The sequence below is a fragment of the Cuculus canorus genome, chromosome 1, assembly GCF_017976375.1.
Source record: "Cuculus canorus isolate bCucCan1 chromosome 1, bCucCan1.pri, whole genome shotgun sequence".
Taxonomy (NCBI): domain Eukaryota; kingdom Metazoa; phylum Chordata; class Aves; order Cuculiformes; family Cuculidae; genus Cuculus; species Cuculus canorus.
In genome coordinates, this window is record NC_071401.1 from 1,489,596 (window position 1) to 1,508,303 (window position 18,708).

General features: G+C 52.9%; 1 protein-coding gene across 5 annotated transcripts in view; it reads right to left on the reverse strand.

Annotated features, from left to right (window-relative positions):
• CLPB (ClpB family mitochondrial disaggregase) overlaps positions 1 to 18,708 on the reverse strand; it is an 80,478-nt gene that overhangs the window by 41,518 nt on the left and 20,252 nt on the right. For all 5 annotated transcript variants that reach the window (XM_054056712.1, XM_054056743.1, XM_054056721.1 and 2 more), the window contains 2 exons: positions 12,190 to 12,293; positions 5,812 to 5,940 (listed from right to left, as the gene is read on the reverse strand). In XM_054056712.1, coding sequence (XP_053912687.1) covers positions 5,812 to 5,940; positions 12,190 to 12,293 — 233 coding nt within the window. The remainder of the gene's footprint in view (positions 1 to 5,811; positions 5,941 to 12,189; positions 12,294 to 18,708) is intronic.

Sequence of the window (18,708 nt, forward strand, 5' to 3'; positions counted from 1 at the left end):
GGCCCTGTGGGTTCCTGAGGCTGAGTTTGGAATGTTCTCCAGAGGGATCCGGACTTTCCGGCCCTTCCTCAGCATTCCAACCTCTTTGTGGTCCCAATCCCATCGCCGCACGAGACAGTGGTCGGATGGGACGAGGGGAACGCTTTGGAGCTTCAGGAGGAGGGATGGAGGTGAGATCTTGGGGAGAAACGTTCTCCTGTTTGGATGGAGAGGTTCAGAGCGGTGGTGGCCGCTCCATCCCTGGAGGGGTTGAAGGCCACCTTGGATGGGGCTCGGAGCAACCGGATCCCGTTGGAGGTGTCCGTGCCCACACTTTGGAGCTTCAGGAGGAGGGATTGAGGTGAGATCTTGGGGAGAAACGTTCTCCTGTTTGGATGGAGAGGCCCTGGAATGGGTTGTCCAGAGCGGTGGTGGCCGCTCCATCCCTGGAGGGGTTGAAGGCCACGTTGGATGAGGCTCGGAGCAATCGGATCCCGTTGGGAGGTGTCCGTGCCCACGCTTTGGAGCTTCAGGAAGAGAGATTGAAGTGAGATCTTGGGGAGAAACGTTCTCCTGTTTGGATGGGGAGGCCCTGGAAGAGGTTGTCCAGAGCGGTGGTGGCTGCTCCATCCCTGGAGGGGTTGAAGGCCACCTTGGATGGGGCTCGGAGCAACCGGATCCCATTGGAGGTGTCCATGCCCACGCTCTGGAGCTTCAGGAGGAGGGATTGAGGTGAGATCTTGGGGAGAAACGTTCTCCTGTTTGGATGGAGAGGCCCTGGAATGGGTTGTCCAGAGCGGTGGTGGCCGCTCCATCCCTGGAGGGGTTGAAGGCCACCTTGGATGGGGCTCGGAGCAACCGGATCCCATTGGAGGTGTCCGTGCCCACGCTCTGGAGCTTCAGGAGGAGGGATTGAGGTGAGATCTTGGGGAGAAACCTTCTCCTGTTTGGATGGAGAGGCCCTGGAATGGGTTGTCCAGAGCGGTGGTGGCCGCTCCATCCCTGGAGAAGTTGAAGGCCACCTTGGATGAGGCTCAGAGCAATCGGATCCCATTGGGGGTGTCCGTGCCCACGCTTTGGAGCTTCAGGAAGAGAGAATGAGGTGAGATCTTGGGGAGAAACGTTCTCCTGTTTGGATGGAGAGGTCCAGAGCGGTGGTGGCTGCTCCATCCCTGGAGGGGTTGAAGGCCACGTTGGATGAGGCTCGGAGCAATCGGATCCCGTTGGGAGGTGTCCGTGCCCACGCTTTGGAGCTTCAGGAAGAGAGATTGAAGTGAGATCTTGGGGAGAAACGTTCTCCTGTTTGGATGGGGAGGCCCTGGAATGGGTTGTCCAGAGCGGTGGTGGCCGCTCCATCCCTGGAGGGGTTGAAGGCCACCTTGGATGGGGCTCGGAGCAATCGGATCCCATTGGAGGTGTCCGTGCCCACACTTTGGAGCTTCAGGAAGAGAGACTGAGGTGAGATCTTGGGGAGAAACGTTCTCCTGTTTGGATGGAGAGGCCCTGGAATGGGTTGTCCAGAGCGGTGGTGGCCGCTCCATCCCTGGAGGGGTTGAAGGCCACCTTGGATGAGGCTCGGAGCAATCGGATCCCATCGGAGGTGTCCGTGCCCACGCTTTGGAGCTTCAGGAAGAGAGATTGAAGTGAGATCTTGGGGAGAAACGTTCTCCCCAAGAAATATTCTCCTGTTTGGAGAACCTCCAACCCAAAGGTTGGAGAACCTTCTCCAACCTCAACGACTCCATGATTTTCTCTGCTGTGGCTCTTTTCGACGTTGACCCAATCAAAGTTTAGAGACTCCGAGACTTCCACCGGAGACCATCCGGAGCCGCCGCCTTCCTCCTTCCCGGCTACAGACAAAAAGACGGATCGATGGTGGCACCGGGTGCGCTCGGCATCCACCACCTCCCACCCACTCCTTCTTCTCAAGTGCCAACAACGCCGGTGTCACCTCAGGGTCAGCGTAGTGTGAAATGTCCCCACCGCCACCACCACCACCATCACCACTGGGACAACGGAGCCACCGCCGCCGCTCTCGGCCTCGCGGTCCGTTGGTGAGCAAAGGGCGCGAAAGGTCTCGGAGAGGTCAAGCGATGACTTGAATGGACCACAAAAGACCAGAGGGGTGGGGTGAGGGGCTGCTCCGAAGAGCAGAGGGCTCCGGTGGCTCCGGTGGCTCCGGGGCTTTGGCCCCTGAGGGCAGCGGAGAGCCGAGGAAAAGTCGGGAGCGAGGAAGGAGGGCAGGTGGAGGCGGGAGGGAGCGAGGGGAGTCCGTTCCACGTCGGCAAACACGAAGCGTCCATTATCCTCACAAAGGACCCACTCGGAGAAGGTTTCGATCTCCTCTTGGTTGACGTTATTCGTGGCGGATGAAAGCGATGGAGATACGGGAATCGGATGCTTTGTTCCGGCGTGGGAGCGGGAGGAGCGGAAAAAGCTCCGGTCGATGGGATGAAAAGGTCGGGAAATGGAACAGAAGAGGAAGGACGGGGAGGAAAGGAGAGCGAAGGGTGTGGGGAACCACAACGACCTCAAAGAACCAAAGAGCGGAGAGGGAGAAATCCGCACAGATCGTCAGCGTAACGAGGACGGAGTCATGGAATGGGGTGGAAGGGACCTCGAAGTCCATTCGGATCCAAAGCCCTGGGATGGGGCAGTTCTGGGATCAGGGAATGGGGTGGAAGGACCTCAAAGCCCCCCCAGATCCAAAGCCCTGGGATGGGGCAGTTCTGGGATCAGGGAATGGGGTGGAAGGGACCTCCAAGCCCACCCAGATCCAAAGCCCTGGGATGGGGCAGTTCTGGGATCAGGGAATGGGGTGGAAGGGACCTCAAAGCCCACCCAGATCCAAAGCCCTGGGATGGGGCAGTTCTGGGATCAGGGAATGGGGTGGAAGGGACCTCAAAGCCCATCCAGATCCAAAGCCCTGGGATGGGGCAGTTCTGGGATCAGGGAATGGGGTGGAAGGGACCTCGAAGTCCATCCGGATCCAAAGCCCTGGGATGGGGCAGTTCTGGGATCAGGGAATGGGGTGGAAGGGACCTCAAAGCCCCCCCAGATCCAAAGCCCTGGGATGGGGCAGTTCTTGGATCAGGGAATGGGGTGGAAGGGATCTCAAAGCCCACCCAGATCCAAAGCCCTGGGATGGGGCAGTTCTGGGATCAGGGAATGGGGTGGAAGGGACCTCAAAGCCCCCCCAGATCCAAAGCCCTGGGATGGGGCAGTTCTTGGATCAGGGAATGGGTTGGAAGGGACCTCAAAGCCCCCCAGATCCAAAGCCCTGGGATGGGGCAGTTCTTGGATGAGGGAATGGGGTGGAAGGGACCTCAAAGCCCCCCAGATCCAAAGCCCTGGGATGGGGCAGTTCTGGGATCAGGGAATGGGGTGGAAGGGACCTCAAAGCCCCCCAGATCCAAAGCCCTGGGATGGGGCAGTTCTGGGATCAGGGAATGGGGTGGAAGGGACCTCAAAGCCCATCCGGATCCAAAGCCCTGGGATGGGGCAGTTCTGGGATCAGGGAATGGGGTGGAAGGGACCTCAAAGCCCCCCAGATCCAAAGCCCTGGGATGGGGCAGTTCTGGGATCAGGGAATGGGGTGGAAGGGACCTCAAAGCCCACCCAGATCCAAAGCCCTGGGATGGGGCAGTTCTGGGATCAGGGAATGGGGTGGAAGGGATCTCAAAGCCCCCCCAGATCCAAAGCCCTGGGATGGGGCAGTTCTGGGATCAGGGAATGGGGTGGAAGGGACCTCAAAGTCCATTCGGATCCAAAGCCCTGGGATGGGGCAGTTCTTGGATCAGGGAATGGGGTGGAAGGGACCTCAAAGCCCCCCCAGATCCAAAGCTCTGTGATGGGGCAGTTCTGGGATCAGGGAATGGGGTGGAAGGGACCTCAAAGCCCCCCCAGATCCAAAGCTCCATGATGGGGCAGTTCTTGGATCAGGGAATGGGGTGGAAGGGACCTCAAAGCCCCCCCAGATCCAAAGCTCTGTGATGGGGCAGTTCTGGGATCAGGGAATGGGGTGGAAGGGACCTCAAAGCCCCCCCAGATCCAAAGCCCTGGGATGGGGCAGTTCTTGGATCAGGGAATGGGGTGGAAGGACCTCAAAGCCCCCCCAGATCCAAAGCCCTGGGATGGGGCAGTTCTGGGATCAGGGAATGGGGTGGAAGGGACGTCAAAGCCCACCCAGATCCAAAGCCCTGGGATGGGGCAGTTCTGGGATCAGGGAATGGGGTGGAAGGGACCTCAAAGCCCACCCGGATCCAAAGCTCTGGGATGGGGCAGTTCTTGGATCAGGGAATGGGGTGGAAGGGATCTCAAAGCCCCCCCAGATCCAAAGCCCTGGGATGGGGCAGTTCTGGGATCAGGGAATGGGGTGGAAGGGACCTCGAAGCCCATCCGGATCCAAAGCTCTGGGATGGGGCAGTTCTGGGATCAGGGAATGGGGTGGAAGGGACCTCAAAGCCCCCCCAGATCCAAAGCTCTGGGATGGGGCAGTTCTGGGATCAGGGAATGGGGTGGAAGAGACCTCAAAGTCCATCCGGATCCAAAGCCCTGGGATGGGGCAGTTCTGGGATCAGGGAATGGGGTGGAAGGGACCTCAAAGCCCCCCCAGATCCAAAGCTCTGTGATGGGGCAGTTCTGGGATCAGGGAATGGGGTGGAAGGGACCTCAAAGCCCACCGAGATCCAAAGCCCTGGGATGGGGCAGTTCTGGGATCAGGGAATGGGGTGGAAGGGACCTCAAAGCCCACCCAGATCCAAAGCCCTGGGATGGGGCAGTTCTCGGATCAGGGAATGGGTTGGAAGAGACCTCAAAGCCCACCCAGATCCAAAGCCCTGGGATGGGGCAGTTCTTGGATCACGGAATGGGGTGGAAGGGACCTCAAAGTCCATTCGGATCCAAAGCTCTGTGATGGGGCAGTTCTGGGATCAGGGAATGGGGTGGAAGGACCTCAAAGCCCCCCCAGATCCAAAGCCCTGGGATGGGGCAGTTCTGGGATCAGGGAATGGGGTGGAAGGGACCTCAAAGCCCCCCCAGATCCAAAGCTCTGGGATGGGGCAGTTCTGGGATCAGGGAATGGGTTGGAAGGACCTCAAAGCCCACCCAGATCCATGGGCAGAGACACATTCCAGTGGATGAGGTTGCTCTGAGCTCCATCCAACGCGGCCTTCAACATCTCCCATAGGTTTAGGACCGGTTGGACTCTATCCAGTAATGCTCTGAGCTCCATCCAACGTGGCCTTCAACCCCTCCAGGGATGGAACAACCACCACTGCTCTGGAGAACCTCTTCCAGGACCTCCAAACCCTCTCAGGAGAACGTTTCTTCCTAAATTGTCATCTCAACCTCCTCTCTTTCAGCTCCAAAGCGTTCCCCTCATCCCATCCCTGACCTTCGTGGAGGCCAAGACTCTAAAGGACATCTCCCACGGTCTTCTCTCATGGCAACCACGGCCCTGTTGAGGTGGTGGCCGTGTTTGGGCACCATCTCCACAAGGTTTGATCCCTCTTCTTTTGCATTTTAAGGAATTTTAAGAGAGTAAATTCTGCTCTTTTTAACCCCAAATCGTTCCATACGGTCACGAATTTGCCGTTCTATGAAGTCCCGGCAGGAATTGAAGCCTCCGTGATGACAATGAGAAGATCCACCAAGAATAGGTGAGAAGAACCATCACCGGGAACACAAATACTCCAAATAAAGACCTTCAAGCCAACGGCAAATCCAACCCAACGCTGATTTTGGTGTCCAAGATGGACCGTTCTGAGGGTCAGCCCCACCCAGAAGAAGAGACCTCTTGGTCCAAGAACCGGTTGGAGATGTGGAACTCACCTCCATCCAGCAGCAGTTTGACGGTCAGGTAGTCATCGGCCAGGACGGCGTAGTGGAGGGCTGTGCAGCCCTTGAAGTTGGCTCTGACGTTCAGGCGGTTGTTGAAGTCATCTTCTCGGGTGACGAGGACTTGAAGGGAAGAAGAAAGAAAGCTCTGCTCAGATGGATACCGTAAAGAACACTTCATCTCAACCAAAGACCACCACCACCACCACTCTGGAAGGACCTAACGGACTTCTCCAGGAGATAATCCAGGACTCAAGAGGAGCTTCCGGTGGTGGTTGTCGGTGAGGGGCAGCGGTGGCAATGAGGACAACGTGGACGCCTCAACCTATAGAATCATTGAAGTAGGGAAAGAGTTCTCCAAGTTCCTCCGGTCCAACCGTCCCACCACCGATCCCACCACACCAACGGAACCACGTCCCACGGACACGTGTTTCTTGAATCCCACCAGAGATGGAGACTTCACCCTTTCCAGGAATTCCAGTCTAAACCACCCTCGGTGCAACTTGGGAACGTTTCTTCTCATCCCATCCCTCATTCCTTGGGAGAAGAACCTCCTCTGGCTCCAACCTCCTTTCCAGGAGCTGCGGAGAGCGATGAGGTCTCCCTTCAGTCTCCTTCTTCTCCAGACCCAACACCCTCAGGTCCCTCAGCTGCTCCCACACCCCCTGTTCTCCACCCCCTTCCTCAGCTCCGTTCCCTTCTCCGGATGTTCTCCAACCCCCTCGAGGTCATTCTTGTCTTGAGGGACCCAGGACTGACCTCAGGATTCGAGGTGTGGCCTCACCAAGGGGGACAATCCCTTCCCTGCTCCTGGTGGCCACCCCATGGCTGATCCAAGCCAGGATGGTGGTGGCCTTCTTGGCCACCAGGGCCACCGGTGGCTCGTGGTCAGCTGCTGTTGACCATCACCCTCAGGTCCTTCTCCTCCAGGGACCTTTCCAACCTCTCTGCTCCAACTCTGGAGATGCTCGGGGTTGCTGTGGTCCATGATTCCATGATTCCCTGATTCTGGGACCCCCCAAGTCTATGACTCCATGAATCCATGACTCTATGGGTCCATCATTCCATGATTCTATAGTTCTGGGACCCCCCAAGTCTATGACTCCATAAATCCATGACTCTATAAGTCCATAAATCCATGATTTTCTGCTTCTGGGACCCCCCAAGTCTATGACTCCATAAATCCATGACTCTATGGGTCCATCATTCCATGGTTCTGTGATTCTGGGACCCCCCAAGTCTATGACTCCATGAATCCATGACACTCTAAGTCCATAAATCCATGATTTTCTGCTTCTGGAACCCCCCCAAGTCTATGACTCCATGAATCCATGATTCTATGGGTCCATCATTCCATGATTCTCTGATTCTGGGCCCCCCCAAGTCTATGACTCCATGAATCCATGACACTCTAAGTCCATGATTCCATGATTCTGAGATTCTGGGACCCCCCAAGTCTATGACTCCATAAATCCATGACTCTATGGGTCCATGATTCCATGGTTCTGTGATTCTGGGACCCCTCAAATCCAGGACTCCATGAATCCATGACTCTATGGCTCCATGATTCCATGATTTCATGATTCTGGGACCCCCCAAATCCATGACTCCATAAATCCATGACACTATAAGTCCATGAATCCATGATTTTCTGCTTCTGGACCCCCCCAAGTCTATGCTTCCACAAATCCATGACTCTATGGCTCCATCATTCCATACTCCCCCCATTCCCCACTTCTCCTCCTCCTTCGAGCCCCACTCGACCTCCCCCAAATCCGAGCCATTCCCTGGAGAATCCCATTCTCCGGACTCCCTCTTCTCCTCTCCCGAACCCCAAAACCTCCACCAATTAACAATCCATCTCCTTCCACCTTTTTTTCTCCGGAGAAAAGGGGGAGAAACGGAGCAAAAGGGGGGGAACGGAGCGAAAGTGGGGGGAACGGAGCAAAAGGGGGGGAACGGAGCAAAAGAGGGGGAACGGAGCAAAAGAGGGGGGGAAGAAGGGAGCGCCTTTGGATATTTATTTCCTTGTCGTCATTTCCTACGGCGGAGGGATCGGGATAATGAACTGCGTACGTCAGGGAAGATGAATCGGAGATCCTACGGAGCGGCGGCGTAAAGAGATTAAATCCTTATTATTGTTGGGATGTTTTTCCCCGTGGTCCGGCGTGACAGCTCGGCCGTCAGCCGTAAAAAATGTCCGCGGGAGAGATAATCATCGGAAACTCAATAAAGCGTCAGGAGGAGCCGCCTCTGCCATCCATCACCGCCGCGCCCGGAACATTTTCCGCTCGCCGGCATTTTTTTTTCTTCGTGCCATCCGTAGAAATGGCTGTAATATATTTGGAGCCTTTGGAGTTTGGGGGGGAATGGGGTGGGGGGAATGGGGGGAAAGAGAGAGAGTGGAAGGGAAAGGGGGGGGAAAAGAAGGGAAAAGGGGGGAAAAAGAAGGGAAAAGGGGGAAAGAGTAAAAGGAAAGAAAAAAGGGAGAAAAAGAAAAGGGGGAAAAAGGAAGGAGGGGAAAAGAAAAGAGGGGAAAAAGAAAAGATGAAGTAAAAGAAAAGAGGGAAAAAGGAAAAAAGGGGAAAAAGAAAAAAGGGAAAGAAAAAGAAAAGAGGGAAAAAGGAAAAAGGGAAAAAAAAAGACAAAAGAAAAGAAAAAAGGGAAAAAGGGAAAAAAGAAAAAAGGGAAAGGGAAAAAAGGGGAAAAAAGAAAAAAGGGAAAGAAAAAGAAAAGAGGAAAAAAGAAAAGATGAAATAAAAGAAAAGAGGAAAAAGGAAAAAAGGGAAAGAAAAAGAAAAAAGGGAAGAAAAAGAAAAGAGGGAAAAAAGAAAAAAGGGAAAGAAAAAGAAAAAAGGGAAAGAAAAAGAAAAAAAGGGAAAAAAAGAAAAGAGGGGAAAAAGAAAACAGGGAGAGAAAAAGAAAAAAGGGAAAGAAAAAGAAAAAAGGGAAAGAAAAAGAAAAAAGGGAAAAAAGAAAAGAGGGAAAAAAGGAAAGAGGAAAAGAAAAGACGGAAAAGGGGAAAAAAGAAAAAAGGGAAAAAGGAGAAAAGGGGAAAAAAGAAAAAAGGGAAAGAAAAAGAAAAAAGGGGGAAAAAAGAAAAGAGGGGAAAAAAGAAAAGACAAAATAAAAGGAAAAAGGAAAAAGGGGGAAAAAAGAAAAAAGGGAAAGAAAAGAGGGAAATAGGAAAAAAGGGAAAGAAAAAGAAAAGAGAGAGAAAAGAAAAGAGGGAAAGAAAAAGAAAAAAGGGAAAAAAGAAAAGAGGGGAAAAGAAAAGACGGAAAAAAGGGAAAAAAGAAAAGAGGGGAAAATAAGAGGGGAAAAGAAGACAAAAAAAGAAAAAAGGGGAAAAAGGGAAAAAGGGAAAAAAAGAGAAAGAAAAAGAAAAAAGGGGGAAAAAAGAAAAGGGGGAAAAAGAAAAGACGAAATAAAAGAAAAAAGGAAAAAAGGGGAAAAAAGAAGAAAGGGAAAGAAAAGAAAAGAGGGAAAAAAGAAAAGAGGGGAAAAGAAAAAGAAAAGAGGGAAAAAAGAAAAGAGGGGAAAAGAAAAGACAGAAAAAAAGAAAAAAGGGGAAAAAGGAAAAAAGAGAAAGAATAAGAAAAAAGGGGGGAAAAGGGAAAAAAGAAAAAAGGGAAAGAAAAGAAAAAAGGGAGAAAAAAGGGAAAAAAGAAAAGAGGGGAAAAAAGAAAAGAGGGGAAAAGAAAAGACGAAAAAGGAGAAAAGGGGAAAAAAGAAAAAAGGGAAAGAAAACGAAAAAAGGGGGAAAAAGAAAAAAGGGGGAAAAAGGGAAAGAAAAAGAAAAAAAGGGAGAAAAAAGGGAAAAAAGAAAAGAGAGAAAAAAGAAAAGAGGGGAAAAGACAGAAAAAAGGGAAAAAGGAAAAAGGGGAAAAAAGAAAAAAGGGAAAGAAAAGAAAAAGAGGGAAAAAAGAAAAAAGGGAGAAAAGGGGAAAAAGGGGAAAAAAGAATAAAGTGGGAAAAAGGGGAAAAAAGAAAAAAGAGAAAGAAAAGGAAAAGAGGGAAAAAAGAAAAAAAAGGGAGAAAAGGGGAAAACAGAAAAAAGAGGGGAAAAAAGAAAAAAGTGGGAAAAAAGGGGAAGAAAAAGAAAAAGGGGAAAAAAGAAAAACGGGAAAAAAGAAAAGAGGAGAAAAAGGGAAAAAAGAAAAAAGGGGAAAAATAAAGAAAAAGGGGAAAAATAAAGAAAAAAGGGGGAAAAATAAAGAAAAAAGGGGGAAAAAGGGGAAGAAAAAGAAAAAAGGGAAAGAAACAGAAAAAAGGGAAAAAGAAAAAAGGGGAAAAAAATAAAGAAAAAAAGGGGAAAAAGTAAAGAAAAAAGGGAAAAAAAGCTAAAAGGGAAAAAAAAGGAAAAGGGGGGAAAAAGGGGAAAAAAAGAAAAAAGGGGAAAAAAGAAAAGGGAAAAAAAAAGGGGAAAAAAAAAGGGAATAACCCCCCCCCAAACCAAAGGCGGTTTTGTTTTCCTGCCTGGAAAAAAAACCACGGGAGTGAATTTATTCTTTTTAATAACGGCCGTCAAGAGGAGAATGGATGCGGCGTTCCGGCTCCGACGCCTCCGAAATATATGGAAGGAGAGAGGGACGGAGAGAGCGGCGAACGCTGGGATTGAGCGCGGGATGGACTCGGACTTAAATCAACTCCGAGCGTTACGGATCGTTCGTTAATGGGAGTCGCGTATCCCGTATTCCCGGAGGATCCGTCGCTCTGCTCCTCTCCGATGGGGAGAGGTCGGAAACGTAACGTAATTCCCACGGGAAGTTGTGCTCAGAATCATGGGATGGGTTGGGTTGGAAGGGATCTCAAAGCCCATCCGGTTCCAAACCCCTCTGGAGTGTCCATCAGCCCTTGGAATCATGGGATGATTTGGGTTGGAAGGGATCTCAAAGCCCATCCGGTTCCAAACCCCTCTGGAGTGTCCATCAGCCCTTGGAATCATGGGATGGGTTGGGTTGGAAGGGATCTCAAAGCCCATCCGGTTCCAAATCCCTCTGGAGTGTCCATCAGCCCTTGGAATCATGGGATGGGTTGGGTTGGAAGGGATCTCAACGCCCATCCGGTTCCAAACCCCTCTGGAGTGTCCATCAGCCCTTGGAATCATGGAATGAGTTGGGTTGGAAGGGATCTCAAAGCCCATCCGGTTCCAAACCCCTCTGGAGTGTCCATCAGCCCTTGGAATCATGGGATGGGTTGGGTTGGAAGGGATCTCAAAGCCCATCCAATTCCAAACCCCTCTGGAGTGTGGATCAGCCCTTGGAATCATGGGATGGGTTGGGTTGGAAGGGATCTCAAAGCCCATCCGGTTCCAAACCCCTCTGGAGTGTGGATCAGCCCTTGGAATCATGGGATGGGTTGGGTTGGAAGGGATCTCAAAGCCCATCCGGTTCCAAACCCCTCTGGAGTGTCCATCACCCCTTGGAATCATGGGATGGGTTGGGTTGGAAGGGATCTCAAAGCCCATCCGGTTCCAAACCCCTCTGGAGTGTGGATCAGCCCTTGGAATCATGGGATGGGTTGGGTTGGAAGGGATCTCAAAGCCCATCCGGTTCCAAACCCCTCTGGAGTGTGGATCAGCCCTTGGAATCATGGGATGGTTTGGATTGGAAGGGATCTCAAAGCCCATCCGGTTCCAAACCCCTCTGGAGTGTCCTTCAGCCCTTGGAATCATGGAAGGGGTTGGGTTGGAAGGGATCTCAAAGCCCATCCGGATCCAAACCCCTCTGGAGTGTGGATCAGCCCTTGGAATCATGGGATGGGTTGGGTTGGAAGGGATCTCAACGCCCATCCGGATCCAAACCCCTCTGGAGTGTCCATCAGCCCTTGGAATCATGGGATGGGTTGGGTTGGAAGGGACTTCAAAGCCCATCCGGATCCAAACCCCTCTGGAGTGTCCATCAGCCCTTGGAATCATGGGATGGTTTGGGTTGGAAGGGATCTCAAAGCCCATCCGGTTCCAAACCCCTCTGGAGTGTCCATCAGCCCTTGGAATCATGGGATGGGTTGGGTTGGAAGGGATCTCAAAGCCCATCCGGATCCAAACCCCTCTGGAGTGTCCATCAGCCCTTGGAATCATGGGATGGGTTGGGTTGGAAGGGATCTCAAAGCCCATCCGGTTCCAAACCCCTCTGGAGTGTGGATCAGCCCTTGGAATCATGGGATGGTTTGGATTGGAAGGGATCTCAAAGCCCATCCGGTTCCAAACCCCTCTGGAGTGTGGATCAGCCCTTGGAATCATGGGATGGGTTGGGTTGGAAGGGATCTCAAAGCCCATCCGGTTCCAAACCCCTCTGGAGTGTGGATCAGCCCTTGAAGAACATTTGAGGACCTGGGAAGCCCCATCTGGAGTCACTCCACCCTCGTTACCTTCCAAGGAATGGAGACCCTTCTCCTTGGCCGTCTCATAGACGCTACTGAAATCGTCTCCGAGGTTCGGATCCGCGTTGGCCGCCAGAAGGATCTTCACCACACTGTTCGGAAGGAGAACGGAAAGAAAAGAGAGTTGGAATGTGGAGTCCTTCAGGGTTTGAGATGGGACACAGTGGTCCGAAAGTTCTCCTCCAACGGTCCCGGTTCGTGACGTTGAAGCAATGACCACAACGGAATATCCCAACCAATGGAATCGTGGAATGGGATGGGGTGGGTGGGAAGGGATCTCAAAGCTCATCGAGTTCCAACCCCATCCAGATCCAACCTCAAAGCCCATCCAGATCCAACCTCAAAGCCCATCCAGGACCAACCTCATCCAGATCCAACCTCAAAGCCCTTCCAGTTCCAACCTCATCCAGATCCAACCTCAAAGCCCATCCAGATCCAACCTCATCCAGATCCAACCTCAAAGCCCATCCAGTTCCAACCTCATCCAGATCCAACTTCAAAGCCCATGAAGTTCCAACCTCATCCAGTTCCAACCTCAAAGTCCATCCAGTTCCAACCTCAAAGCCCATCCAGTTCCAACCTCATCCAGTTCCACAATTCTATGGGTCCAGGATCCGACAACTCACAATTCTATGGGTCCACGACTCCACAATTCTATGGGTCCACGATTTCATGATTCTATGGGTCCACGACTCCACAACCCCACGATTCCATCATTCCATGAGTCCACAACTCCACGACCCCACCATTTCCTGATCCTACACCTCCAGAATTCCCCCACTCCCGATTCCACGGGTCTCCGATCCCCCAATTCTATGGGTCCACAATCTCACGATTCTATGGATCCACAACTCCACAATTCTATGGGTCCACAATCTCATGATTCTATGGATCCACAACTCCACTACTCCACGATTCCATCATTCTATGGGTCCACAACTGCACAACCCCACGATTCCATCATTCCATGGGTCCACAACTCCACGACCCCACCATTTCCCGATCCTACACCTCCAGAACTCCACCACTCCCCATTCAATGGGGCTATGATCCCCCAATTCTATGGGTCCACGATTCCATCATTCCATGAGTCCACAACTCCACGACCCCACCATTTCCTGGTCCTACAGCTCCAGAATTCCACCACTCCCGATTCCACGGGTCTACGATCCCCCAATTCTATGGGTCCACGATTTCATGATTCTATGGGTCCACAATCTCATGATTCTATGGGTCCACAACTCCACAATTCTATGGGTCCACGATTTCATGATTCTATGGATCCACAACTCCATGACCCCACGATTCCATCATTCCATGAGTCCACAACTCCACGACCCCACGATTCCATCATTCCATGAGTCCACAACTCCACGACCCCACGATTCCCTGATCCTACAGCTCCAGAATTCCACCACTCCCGATTCTACGGGGCTACGATCCCACAATTCCACAATTCTATGGATCCACAACTCCACTACTCCACGATTCCATCATTCTATGGGTCCACAACTCCACGACCCCACAATTCCATCATTCCATGAGTCCACAACTCCACGACCCCACCATTTCCTGGTCCTACAGCTCCAGAATTCCACCACTCCCGATTCCACGGGTCTACGATCCCCCAAATCTATGGGTCCACGATTTCATGATTCTATGGGTCCACAATCTCATGATTCTATGGGTCCACAACTCCACAATTCTATGGGTCCACGATTTCATGATTCTATGGATCCACAACTCCACGACCCCACGATTCCATCATTCCATGAGTCCACAACTCCACGACCCCACCATTCCCTGATCCTACAGCTCCAGAATTCCACCACTCCCGATTCTACGGGGCTACGATCCCACAATTCCACAATTCTATGGATCCACAACTCCACTACTCCACGATTCCATCATTCCATGAGGTCCACAACTCCACAACCCCACGATCCCATCATTCCACGAGTCCACAACTCCACGACCCCACCATTTCCCGATCCTACACCTCCAGAACTCCACCACTCCCGATTCCACGGGTCTCCGATCCCCCAATTCCACCATTCCAACCCTCCCGACACCACCATGTGTGGTCTCCACCCTCTGAAGAACTTCTCCCCCCACCTCCGCAGGACCACCACGAGGCTCCCCGGGACCAGGAAGCCTTTAGATGGAGCTCCTCGGGTTTTTTTGCTTCCGATTCCAAGCACCCACCAGACAGGAATTGGATTTGTCTCCGAATGCAGCTCAAAGCCACTTCATTCCTCATTTCCGTCGCCGCGTTCCACCTTCTCCGGACAGGAACGGACGAGGGAACGTTGATAGGGAGTGACAGCTGCCACCGCCGTCGGAATGACGCGATTCCGCAGGCTGTGCTTTGTCAAATCTCGTTTGGAATCGCACTAAAAGCTCTTCTCCGGTTCATCCCAGAAAGGCATCAGTGGGAATAAAAGGTGGTTCCGATCTTCTCGGAATAAAAACGCACCTCTTGTCCGGTAGACGTTGGCTTTTCATCGCACACAATGGCAATTCCAGAGGGGTGAAGGACCGGGTTGGAAGCTCGGAGAGTGTCCCACCACTTCCCGTGGGAGCTCATGGATGGCCGGATCGGAAAACGGCTCCGGGTTGAGCCGTTGGGTTGGAAGGGATCTCAAAGCCCATCCAATTCCATGGGTAGAAACACCTCCCACTGGGATCCGGTTGCTCCGAGCTCCATCCAACGTGGCCTTCAACCCCTCCAGGGATGGAGCAGCCATGGCAGCTCCGGATAACCCATTCCAGGGCCTCCCCACGCTCCGAGAAGAACATTTCTCCCTAAGATCTCACCTCAATTTCCCCTCTTGAAGCTCCAAACCGTTCCTCTCATCCCATCTCTTCCCTCCCTGATCCAAAGTCCCTCCGCAGCTTCCCCGGAGCCCCTTTCCCTCCTGGAAGCTGCTCTGAGGTCTCCATGGAACCTTCTCTTCTCCAGGTTCAACACCCCCAATCCCTTCCGCCTGTCCTCCAGGAGGTTCTCCACCCCTCACGTCATCTCCGAGGCCTCCTCTGGCCTCGCTCCAACAGCTCCAAACTGTTCTCCTCATCCCATCTCTGCCCTTCCTGATCCAAAGTCCCTCCGCAGCTTCCCTGGAGCTCCTTTCCCTCCTGGAAGCTGCTCTAAGGTCTCCATGGAACCTTCTCTTCTCCAGCCTCAACACCCCCAACCCCTTCAGCCTGTCCTCCAGGAGGTTCTCCTGCCCTCACGTCATCTCCATGGCCTCCTCTGGACCTTCTCCAACAGCTCCAAACTGTTCTCCTCATCCCATCTCTGCCCTCCCTGATCCAGAGCCACTCCATAGCTTCCCCGGAGCCCCTTTCCCTCCTGGAAGCTGCTCTGAGGTCTCCATGGAACCTTCTCTTTTCCAGGTTCAACACCCCCAACCCCTTCAGCCTGTCCTCCAGGAGGTCCTCCAGCCCTCCCGTCATCTCCGTGGCCTCCTCTGGACCTTCTCCAACAGCTCCAAACTGTTCTCCTCATCCCATCTCTGCCCTCCCTGATCCAGAGCTCCTCCACAGCTTCCCTGGAGCTCCTTTCCCTCCTGGAAGCTGCTCTGAGGTCTCCATGGAACCTTCTCTTCTCCAGGTTCAACACCCCCAACCCCTTCAGCCTGTCCTCCAGGAGGTTCTCCAGCCCTCACGTCATCTCCGTGGCCTCCTCTGGACCTTCTCCAACAGCTCCAAACTGTTCTCCTCATCCCATCTCTTCCCTCCCTGATCCAGAGCTCCTCCACAGCTTCCCTGGAGCTCCTTTCCCTCCTGGAAGCTGCTCTGAGGTCTCCATGGAACCTTCTCTTCTCCAGGTTCTACACCCCCAACCCCTTCAGCCTGTCCTCCAGGAGGTTCTCCAGCCCTCCCGTCATCTCCGTGGCCTCCTCTGGACCTTCTCCAACAGCTCCAAACTGTTCTCCTCATCCCATCTCTTCCCTCCCTGATCCAGAGCCCCTCCATAGCTTCCCCGGAGCCCCTTTCCCTCCTGGAAGCTGCTCTGAGGTCTCCATGGAACCTTCTCTTCTCCAGCCTCAACACCCCCAACCCCTTCAGCCTGTCCTCCAGGAGGTTCTCCAGCCCTCACATCATCTCCGAGGCCTCCTCTGGACCTTCTCCAACAGCTCCAAACTGTTCTCCTCGTCCTGAGGATGTTGAGTCTGGAGAAGAGGAGGTTGAGGGGAGACCTCATCGCTCTCCGCAGCTCCCGGAAAGGACGTTGTGGTGAAGTGGGTTTTGATGTCTTCTCCCATGGAAGAAGGGATGGGATGAGTGGAAACGGCCTCAAGTTGCACCAGGAAGGGTTTAGGTGGGATATTGGGAAAGATTCCTTCATGGAAAGGGTGGAGAAGCCCTGGGAGAGGCTCCTCAGGGCGGTGGTGGACCCCCATCCCTGGAGGGCTCCAAACCCCGTGTGGACGGAGCACTCGGAGACAGCGTTTGGTTGTCCCGATGGGGTTGGTTGGACCGAGCTCGGAGGTCTTCTCCAACCTCAAGGATTCCACGATCTCCTCCACCCATAAGACAAGCAGATAGTTCCATGTCCGTGGATTTCACGGCTCATCGGCACAACGCGGCGTTCCGGAGTCCGGAGGCTGCGATCCAGGATTTGCAGACAGGAAGGACTTTGGTTTTGAGGACACGTTCTACACATCCTTCTCCGATCAACCTTTCAATCTCATTTTCCTGCTTTTTTTTTTTAAGCCGTGTTGTCCCCTCCGGGCATTTTTGCAGCAGACGGAACGTTCCTGGAATGACCGTTATCGATCGGACTCGGCCAATTAGCGGATAATGAGACATTGAAGGAAATTAGCCTTTAGGAAAGGGAACGAAGGCCATCAACGGAGTCAACCAACGTCGGAAGAGCAAAGTGAGAGCCACAAAATACGGTCCGGCAATCCAATCTCCGGCTGGAGATCAGAGAATCATGGAATCGGGAAGGTCGGAAAAGCTCTCCGAGCTCATCCAGTCCAAACCCTCATCCCAACGCCATCGGGACAACCAAACCTTCTCCCTACATGGGGGTTTGAAGGCCTCCAGGAGATGGAGATCCACCACCGCAGCCTCTGTAGGAGCTTCTCCACCTTTTCCATGAAGGAATTTCTCCCAATATCCCACCTAAACGTCTCCTGGAGGAACCGGAGGCCATCGTCTCTTCTCCTATCCGTTGTCTCTTGGGAGAAGACATCAACACCCACTTCACCACAACCTCTTTTCCGGGAGAAGCTGCGGAGAGCGATGAGGTCTCCCCTCAACCTCCTCTTCTCCAGAGTCACCCTCAGGTCCTTCAACCGCTCCCATAACTCCTGTTCTCCACTCCCTTCCCAGTTCCGTTCCCTTCTTCGGATGTTCTCCACTCCCTTTCCAGTTCCGTTCCCTTCTCCGGATGTTCTCCAGCCCTTCAAGGTCTTTCTTGGAGTGAGGGGTCCAAAACTGAACCCCAGGATTTGAGGTGTGGCTTCACCAGGTGGACAATCCCTTCTCTTCTCCTGGTGGAAACCCCATGGCTGATCCAAGCCAGGATTTAAGGTGCGCATTCCGGGTTTCCCATGGAGAAGAGGTGTCACGGAAGCCCTGTTTTTACGGAAGGGTTTCTCCAGGAAGCTCTGGTGAAGGTATCAGGGAAGGCAGAAGGTGGATTCCTCTTCTGCACCACCTCAACGATTGGTTCCTAACGAACGGGTGACTTTGGAGCAGAGGATTCCAATCGATCGAGTGGAAGATATCCCTGAAAATAGCAAAAAGGTGGATCCGGATGGGCTTGGAGATCCCTTCCAACCCAACCCATCCCATGATTCCAAGGGCTGATCCACACTCCAGAGGGGTTTGGAATTGGATGGGCTTTGAGATCCCTTCCAACCCAACCCATCCCATCATTCCAAGGGCTGATGGACACTCCAGAGGGGTTTGGAATTGGATGGGCTTTGAGATCCCTTCCAGTCCAACCCATCCCATGATTCCAAGGGCTGATCCATACTCCAGAGGGGTTTGGAACCGGATGGGCTTTGAGATCCCTTCCAACCCAACCCATCCCATGATTCCAAAGGCTGATCCACACTCCAGAGGGGTTTGGAACCGGATGGGCTTTGAGATCCCTTCCAATCCAACCCATCCCATGATTCCAAGGGCTGATCCACACTCCAGAGGGGTTTGGAACCGGATGGGCTTTGAGATCCCTTCCAATCCAAACCATCCCATGATTCCAAGGGCTGATCCACACTCCGGAGGGGTTTGGAACCGGATGGGCTTTGAGATCCCTTCCAATCCAACCCATCCCATGATTCCAAGGGCTGATCCACATTCCAGAGGGGTTTGGAATTGGATGGGCTTTGAGATCCCTTCCAGTCCAACCCATCCCATGATTCCAAGGCTGATCCACACTCCAGAGGGGTTTGGAACTGGATGGGCTTTGAGATCCCTTCCAACCCAACCCATCCCATCATTCCAAGGGCTGATCCACACTCCAGAGGGGTTTGGAACCGGATGGGCTTT